Below are 9,270 nucleotides of genomic sequence, written 5' to 3'. Positions count from 1 at the left end.
TCTCTCTCTCTCTCTCTCTCTCTCTGAATTCATGTAGCACTCTTCCTGTTGGCATTGAGAATATTCTGCCCTCTGTTGACCTCATTTTATCTTTATATTAGCTCTAGTACTGGGCTACACATTTCTTCAATGGATGGGACTAATTTATCTTTGTATCCCAAGAACCTAGCATAGTACCCTGGAAATAGTAAGTATACACCAAATGAATGAAGGAAGCCTGATGGGACTGATGCCATACATGGCTTTTCCCTCTCCCCCACAGATGTCCTGGCGCCCACAATACCGAAGTTCGAAGTTCCGGAATGTCTACGGGAAGGTGGCCAACCGAGAGCACTGCTTTGACGGGATCCCCATCACCAAGAATGTGCATGACAACCACTTCTGTGCTGTCAATGCCAGGTTCCTTGCCATTGTTACAGAGAGTGCAGGAGGCGGATCCTTTCTTGTAATTCCCCTGGAGCAGGTATGATGTTTTTTGTCTCCTTTCCTGAAATGCAGATCAAACTTCCCAAGTGAAGCACCAGGGCCTCTGTAACATCTAGAAGGAATTCTGCTGGGAATTTCAAATCTAGTCTCCTCTCCATTAGCCTGAGACTGCTAATCCAGTTTGTGGAGAGTCCAGTTTCTTATCTTCTCCTTTTTCTTCCCTACCTAGTGTGATAGTAATGGAATAGAAAGATCCCCCTGTATTGGCTTGGTTTTCAAACTGATTGTGTTAAAACCCAGAGCTTGTTAATCCCACCTGTGGGATGGACTTGTTGATGTGAAAAGAGAGTCCTGAACTGGGAGGAGCTGGTGACATAGATTTGGAGAGACAAGAGAGAGGCAGAAGAACTTTTTGGAAGCAGCACCTCATGGAGGCAGAGAGAGACTGAGAGAATTGCTGGGGACCACTTTGAATCGCCCTGGACCTGCCCCCTGAGCTGCCAAGGACTGAGGAGACATGGCTGTTTTGCTGGTACTTTGTCTGTCTGTTTTGATGTTGTTTTGCCAGATTTGTCCACTGGTGAAAGATAGTCCTTTTGTTGAAGAAGTCCTGGAACCTGGCTTTTGGTTAAGAGCTCCTGAGACTGTCCTGCAGACAGAGAGTGAATACTGTCCACTGGTGAAGGACAGTGCTGTTGTTGCAGGGGTCTGGAGACTGTCCTGCAGACAGAATGAATACTGTCCACTGGTGAAGGACAGTATTCACTCTCTGTCTGCAGGACAGTCTCAGGATCTCTTAGCCAGCAGCCAGGTTCCAGGACTTCTTCAACAAAAGGACTGTCTTTCACCAGTGGACAAATCTGGCAAAACAACATCAAAACAGACAGACAAAGTACCAGCAAAACAGCCATGTCTCCTCAGTCCTTGGCAGCTCAGGGGGCAGGTCCAGGGCGATTCAAAGTGGCCCCCAGCAATTCTCTCAGTCTCTCTCTGCCTCCACAAGGTGCTGCTTCCAAAAAGTTCTTCTGCCTCTCTCTTGTCTCTCCAAATCTATGTCACCAACTCCTCCCAGTTCAGGACTCTCTTTTCACATCAACAAGTCCATCCCACAGGTGGGATTAACAAGCTCTGGGTTTTAACACAATCAGTTTGAAAACCAAGCCAATACAGGGGGATCTTTCTATTCCATTACTATCACACCTAGAAGTAGTCAAGACTTACTATTTCCCTTTAAGATTCTGCATGTAGAGAGTACATTTTTTGGCACATTAAGTTGGAGGGAAAACACAATAGTTGTCTGAGATTTGACAAATTCAGTGTGGTATAGTGATAGGAGCAGTGGACTTGGTAGTCAGAGCACTTGGTTTGAACTCTAGCTTTGCTGCTTCCTATCTATATGACCGTGGGTTTCCCTTTTCTGGACCTCACCTTCAGATTGTAAGAGGAAAGGACAAATTAGATGATCTCTAAAACCTCTTTTCTCTCTGAATCCTGTTATTGGAATGTTTATATCATATTGTCAAAATTATATAACAGTCCCAATTTACATTAATAATCAATAAAGCATTTTTTTCAGGACAGCTTTGTGGCATACTGGATAGAGTGCTGGGCCTGGAGTCAGGAAGACTTCCTGAGTTCAAATCTGGCCTTAAATGGTTACTAGCAGTGTGACCTTGGTCAAGTCACTTAATCCTGATTGCCTCAGTTTACTCATCTATAAAATGAACTGGAGAAGGAAATGGCAAACCACTCTAGTCTTTTGTCAAGAAAATCCCAAATGGGTTCATGAAGAGTTGGACACAACAACAATAACAAAAAGTATTTTTTCAGGGAATGTGCTTTGTAGAAGGGAGCATGTGTGAATATGTATGGAGGAGTGGTTTTGTTGGGAAGTATATTATGTTAAAAGAAAATTATCAATTTTAAAAATTAAAAATATAATTTTAAAAAATATTTATGATTTGGAGTCAGAAGACCCAGATTTTATCAACAACTTGCTGGGTCACTATGGGAAAGTAATTTAACCTATCTGGGCCTGAGTTTCCTCATTTGAAAAGTGAAGAGGTTGGGGTCTATGATTTTTCAGATCTTTCCTAGCTCCAAAGAATTTGTCTTCTGACTTCTAAGTATTTCTACTAGGAAGGGGGCAGAGGACAGATTACAATAGATACCTGCAAAAAAAGAAATGGTAATGCCTTAGTACATTTGAGATCTTCAGCTAAGAAGACATGCAGATATTATTTTCCATCTTTGCTCCCTTGGCCCTCTGCTATATAATTCTACATCCCCCCACACCTACCCTTGCGTGACTTTGGCAAATTAAATCTGCAAAGCCTAGATCATAAAAATTTTAAACTCCCAGCCACTCAGCAGACTCTCAAGAGGTACGTGGGAGTCGCAAGAGTCCTGTTAAGTGCTATCTGTCAGTCTCACTTGTTTATGGTTGAATTCTCCTCTCCCGGCTGCCCTGCCACATTCCCACTCCTACCCTCCACTGAGTCTTCAGGAGGAGTGCTATATGGAAGTCTTCCTTCCTCAAGTTTCCTGCATCAGCTTTTGGTAGAAGATGGGTTTTTGGAGGCCTTCCTATTTGGGAAATACATACTAGGAGAGGGCTTGGACCACATCATCTTTTCCCATTCAGGCTGGCAGAACGAACCACATCATGGCACATGTTGCTGCAATGAGTGGAGACTCTGAAGGAGCTGGGAACCCCTGTGCTTGGCATACATGAGCAACATTAACTTGTCTCCCTTCTGGTAATTTGATAGGGATTCTGAGAAGAATCTTTCCTCCCACCTCACCCTCAGACCTGGTTACTCCTGAATATAGTCCTGAGTAGAGAGGTAAGGCTCTATGCTTGGATTGGATAGCCTCTGGCAATAGGCTACTTTTCAGTGCTGTGGGCCAGTCCTCGTGTCTGCATTGCCCAAGCTCTCTCACTTGTAAGATACCCACTGGTATATACCCTACCACCATTCCCAAACACTCCAGCAAACCAGAGCTGACCTTAGAGCTTTGGTCCTTAACTGTGGAAAGGTTATCCATTCCTTTGATTGCATTTCACAGTGTATGTATGTATGTGTGTGTATGTGTATGCACACACACATACACATATATGCATACACATATCTCTGTGTGTGCATGTGTGTATATACATATGTATAGATAGCTACACATAGCTATACATATGTATACATACACAATATATGTTTAAGTATATAAGTGTACACACATGTATATTTCCTTTTACACTATAGCCCCATCTAGAAAATCAGAGGTTTTTTGCTAAGTGCAATTTCATATCTTCCTTGCAACTTGGTGAAAAATGATCAGTATTCCAAACTTTGTAAGTTAACAGGGTTGACTTTGGTAATGTCTCATTTATCTAGTGTGGTTGGGAAAACAGACCTTTTATACAGGTGTATTTTCTGGAATAAATGAGTGTACTGATTATGTGCCAGGCCCTATGCTAATGGCGTTACAAATTCAAGCAAGCAACAGTCCTTGCCTCTGAGGTGATTACATTGTAATAGCATAAGACAATGCATATTTGGAAAGTGTCAGAGGGAGGGGTTCTGTCAACATGACATGGACAGATGGTATGGAACAGAGATAGTGGGAAAATGTGATGGTAGAACTGAGTCAGGAAAAGAAAAGTTGAAAGCTTCCCAGTCAGAGTCTGGGTTCCCAAGGGTGGGCTGTTCAGTTCTGGTTGGAGGTTGCCTGGCATGGAGATAGTTAAGAAATTGAATCATGGGTCAAATAAGATGATCTTGCCCCTTAAGGACCAAAACTCTGATTATTTTAGCCATTTTAGTTAGAAAAATTCCTGAAATGCATTCCTCAATTTCCTGTTTTGTTTTTAGAAAATAATGATCATAATTTAACTTTTTTTTGATGATAGAGGTTCATCACTATGAGTATCAGTTACTAAAGTATTATATTAGTACATAGCACACAAAGGCTAGTGAGGTTTTGTCCTTATCCTGAATGGCCAGAAGCCGCCCTGCTGAAGAACTTACTGGAAAGTAGACAAGAAAAACCAATCTGCTTTGTATGGCTCTCCTGTCAGCTCTCTAATTTTGATGCATTCTGTTGCTATAATCTGTCAACATTTCTCAGTATTATCAGGATATCTTCTTGCTGCCTTATTTTATACAGTTGACTGGGCAAGGATCTGAGGATGCTGACAATTCTTCTAAGAGCAAAGTATATGGACTTTGATGGCTGTTCACCTCATGAAGGCCATTCTCACTTATTTCTAGCATTATAGCTTTGCTACAAGAGGTGGAGGTTACCAAAAGTCTGCTCTCCAGATAAATGAAGTCTCACTGTAATGGTCAAGTGATTTAAAAAGACTCTTCCTGATTGTGTTAAAAGGAAATGTTCAATATTAGTTCCTTCCCCCACCTTTTCCTCCCTCCCCAAGCCTCAGGATGATGTGACCCATGAGTTGAGGGAGAAAATGCTTGGAGTGGACTTTTCCAAAGATATTTTTCCAGGAGCAAGAACATCAGTGTTTGGAGCCCTGGGAACATCTTGCTCCTTGGCCCACCCTGTAAAGAATGAGTTTAGCCTGCTTTGTGGTGCAGAGTGTGTTGAATCCCTTTAAATTCACCTCCCTTTTGAATTAAGATTTGTGTTTTTAAATTCTCCCAGGGTGTGAAAGATACAAAATAAAAGCAGAATAACCTTTGACATTCATGGCAAGGGCAGTGGTGACATTGATGGTATAGAGAGACTTGGAGTAACTGGCAGCAGGTCTCTCTTCCCTGTTGTTGGTATGTAGCCAATTGTTAAGTCAACCTGGTTTTGGATTTCCACTTAAAATTCAGACCAGAGCTTCCAACATTAGACCCTAACTCTCTCATTTCTGGAGTGGAATGTTAAACTGCAGATGTAAGGAACTGTAATCAGCATTCTAATTGCTTGGCACAGCTGGAAGGACCTTATGAATATTCCAAAAACAAGGTACTTTATCCAAGTGGCCTGATTAACACTTGGCCTTTCAGTGCTGCCTACCCTCTGCCACCCCTTTCCCATTTCACTCAGTCCATGCTGGCCAGGGCAGCAAAATCCAGAATAGCACATTTTCATGCTCAGGAAGCTAGTTGTTGCTGCCATTGCTTCAATGAAACCCTAAGGCCAGTTAGCCTCAGAAGTCCCTGCTGTCCTGACTGGCAAAATGGTGGAATGAAGAAAGCACTGGGCTGAAAGTTGTAGGGTCATAGATATAAAATCTTGGGACCATAGCCAGCTTTAAAGATGGAAGGGCTCTTAGAGGTCATCCAGCTTAACTGCCTTGTTTTACATTTGAGAAAATTAACATGAAGAGAGCTTAAGTCAAGAGAACTCCTGGGCTCTGGGACAGACTTGCTGTGTGAATTTGAATACCTCTTTATCTCAGTTGCCTCACCTATCAAAGAAAGATGGTTTGCTTACCTCATGGGTTTATTTGAAATAAGGTGTGTGTGTGTATCTGTGTGTGTGTATATGTATATATATATACACATATATATGTATGTATATATATATGTATATACACACATACACACTTATATGTATAAGTGCTTTTATAGAGCAGCTAGATAGGGGAGTGGATAGAGTGTTAGTTCTGAAGTCAGAAAGACATCTTCCTGAGTTCAAATCTGACTTCAGATTCCTACTAGGTATATGACCCTGGGCAAGTCACTTAACCCTATTTGCTTCAGTTTCCTCATCTGTGAAATGAATTGGGGAAGGAAATGGCAAAACATTCCAGTATCTCTGCCAAGAAAATCCCATATTGGGTCTCAAAGAGTTGGAAATGACTGAACAACAATAACATAAGTGCTTTTACATATACGTACATATATACACACATATGTAAAATTGTATGTATAAGCATATGTATACTTATATGTGCTTATATAATATATACATATAAGTACTTCAAAATATGCAGAGTACTTTCAAAATGGAATTTCGTTATGATTGTCATCATTATGAAAAAATTTATTCATAAGTCTCAAGGAATGTGATGGAGAATGAGCACTGGATTCAGAATTAGAGATGTAGGTTCAATTCCTAGTTCTAATACCGCCTAAATGCATGACCTTAAACAAGTCACTTAACCTTTCTAGGCCCCAGTTTCCTCATCTTTAAAATGAGGCAGTCACGGGGCAGCTATGTGGTGCAGTGAATAGAGCACTGACCCTAGAGTCAGGAGGACCTGAGTTCTAATTTGACCTCAGATACTTAATGCTTACTAGCCATGTGACCTTGGGCAAGTCACTTAATCCCAATTGCCCTGCCTTCCATCCTCCAAAAAGCACACACAAAAAAATGAGGCAGTCACTCTAGATCAGGGATTCTTTTTTTGTGTCATGGATCTTTCTGGCAGTCTGGAGCCCTTGGACACCTTTTCATTATGATTTTTTAAAGTACATAAATTAAATAGGATTACAGTAGAATCCAATTATATTGAAATAGTTATCAAGCTATTTTTTTTAATTCACAGATTCCCCTGAAATCTAGTCACGAATACTTTGAAGGTCTATGGATCGCAGGTTAAAAATCCCTGGATTAAATGAACTGCAAATTCCCTTCTAGTTTCTGATGATCCTTTGAGCCAATATAGGAAAAAAAAAAAGTGGGCAAGTCTTCTCCATCTCCACTGAGAACCAGGCAGATAAGAGTAGGCTTAGATGATAATAGGAGAGATTCATCAGGCTTGCCTAGAAGTTAGTAGATAGAATCAGCAAGACAGTGTTAAGATTCCTGGACTCCTCCAGTTGACAAGGAGAAGTTAGTTGAAGGTATTCCTGTCCAAGGAGGCTGGACAAGATAACTTCATGATTTTCCCCATCCTTCATCCCTGTCTCCTTCCCATCCTTACCCCCGACCTTCTGTGCTTGTCTCATGAGATGTGAGGAACCAAGAGACACCTTATGAATGGGACCAATGAAGATTTGGAAGCACCTTGGGAAATTGTATGTTTTTGTCCACAGAACAGATTCAGTAGATTGTGGAAAGAGCCTTTAAATGTGGCCATCTAACATACTCCTTTCCAGTGTTTAAAAATAGAGTAGGATTATTGCATTCTTGGGAAACCAGAGTCTCTGGAAATAACCAGTCCCCTAGTTAATTCACATCCATATTTAGCTGAATATAATAAAGGTAACCTAGATACTGTAGGAATTATTCTGGGCTCAAATCCCTTTTCTTTCCTATAAAAAAAAGTAGTTCCTGCCCTTCCCCAACCTATTAGAAAACTGTTGGTTTGTCATAGAGCTGAAAGGCCATCTGGCCCAACACTCTCATTATACAGACTCAGAGAAGGAAAATCCTGAAGTCTCACAGGTAGTAAATGGAAAGATGGTCCACTGTGTTAGCTAGGTGTCTGTCTCTGGAGCCAAACATGGTGTTCCTTGTCAGTCACTATTTGACTCCAAGTTGGCCTTCCAAGTTCTGGTGGGGGTGCAGTGAGGACAGTAACTACATCTTCCCATGTCCCATGAGCTAGGTTTCCTTTCCCTTGACTTTTGGCTCCTTTCCCAACTCATCAGAATTTGGCTGCAAAATGGGGCCCTTCCATTCCTAACCTTTGTATAGATTCTGCAAGAATGGCCATAACACCCAATCTGTTAAAGACCAAGGCTCTCTTTATTTCTGGATCTGATTCTCACTTTCCTCATCTGTTAAATGGGAATAATGCTATCTGTACTGTTTCTCTTATAAGACTTTTGTGAGGACATAATTATTGTAGATCTTTTCAGCAGTGAACAATAAATGATGAATTGGGAAAGTAGCCAAAAGTCTAGGGAAAAGAAACCCATCAGAATTTGGCTATGGAATTGGGCCCTCACATGCCTAATATAGACATGCTGCAGGAATCAAGCATCCATCCATGATTATGGAAGTGCCTCAAAAAGTTCAAGATGCTTTAGAAATGGGATGTATTATCATCATCATGAAAATGCTTGGAAAGTGAATTCTTCATAAGACTCTTGGATTTGGAGTCTCAAGATCTAGTTTCAATTCCTGACTCTGATACTTAGCTTAGTGTGACCTTGAAGAAGTCATTTAACTTCTGTAGATATAGGTAGTAGGTGCCTTACAAATGTTTCTTGAACTGAATTTGTGTTTCCCAAGGTCAAGAACTAACTTGAGGTTCCATGACTCAGAAGGCTTGGTCCCAGCTTGATGAGGTATCTCTATGTAGCAGATAGGTACTGTGCTTAGAGTCAGAAAGACTTAGGTTCACCTCTGAATTCTGACACTTACTAGATATAGGAATCTGGATAAATCATGCAAGCCTCGATTTCCTCCGCTGTAAAATGAGGAGGCTGGAGCACCTACAGCTCTAAATCTATGATTCTGGGAATCCAAGGCATTGAAATGATTGAATCCAACTAGGATCAATGACTACATTAAGCCTGGGTGACCCAGTCCCAGGTGAAAATGGAGGAATCACAGGACTAGTTAGTGTCCCTGGATAATCTATTTGGAGAACAATAGAGAAAAGAAGAGAAGAGAAGAGAGAAAGATTGGAGCACATGGACTTTCAGGGACATATTGCCTACAGATCTCTTCCAATTCTGTTAAGAGTACTCTTCTCTTTTAAACCCATGGCCACATTCCTTCTATTCCCAATCTGTTAAAGACCGAGGCTCTCTTTATTTCTGGATCTTTTCAGCAGTGAACAATAGAATGGTTGGTAGGCTGAATCTCAATGAATAAACAGACACTTGTGTGTGTGTGTGTGTGTGTGTGTGTGTGTGTGTGTGTGTGTGTGTGTGTGTGAGAGAGAGAGAGAGACAGAGAGACAGAGACAGAGGCAGAGGCAGAAACAGAGGCAGA

At 41.3% G+C, this 9,270-nt stretch overlaps 1 protein-coding gene across 1 annotated transcript in view; it reads left to right on the top strand.

Annotated features, from left to right (window-relative positions):
• The window catches only part of CORO2B (coronin 2B), a 250,729-nt gene that overhangs the window by 134,539 nt on the left and 106,920 nt on the right, over positions 1 to 9,270 (top strand). Inside the window, exon 2 of the mRNA XM_069099299.1 lies at positions 263 to 463. Within this exon, the coding sequence (XP_068955400.1) occupies positions 263 to 463 (201 nt within the window). The remainder of the gene's footprint in view (positions 1 to 262; positions 464 to 9,270) is intronic.

Source organism: Petaurus breviceps, unplaced genomic scaffold (genome assembly GCF_028583685.1).
Source record: "Petaurus breviceps papuanus isolate PSGF00001 unplaced genomic scaffold, PetGlider_PUasm1.0 37, whole genome shotgun sequence".
Taxonomy (NCBI): Eukaryota; Metazoa; Chordata; class Mammalia; order Diprotodontia; family Petauridae; genus Petaurus; species Petaurus breviceps.
Note: the sequence above shows the minus strand (reverse complement) of the source record. Positions and strands in the feature narration are given on the sequence as shown.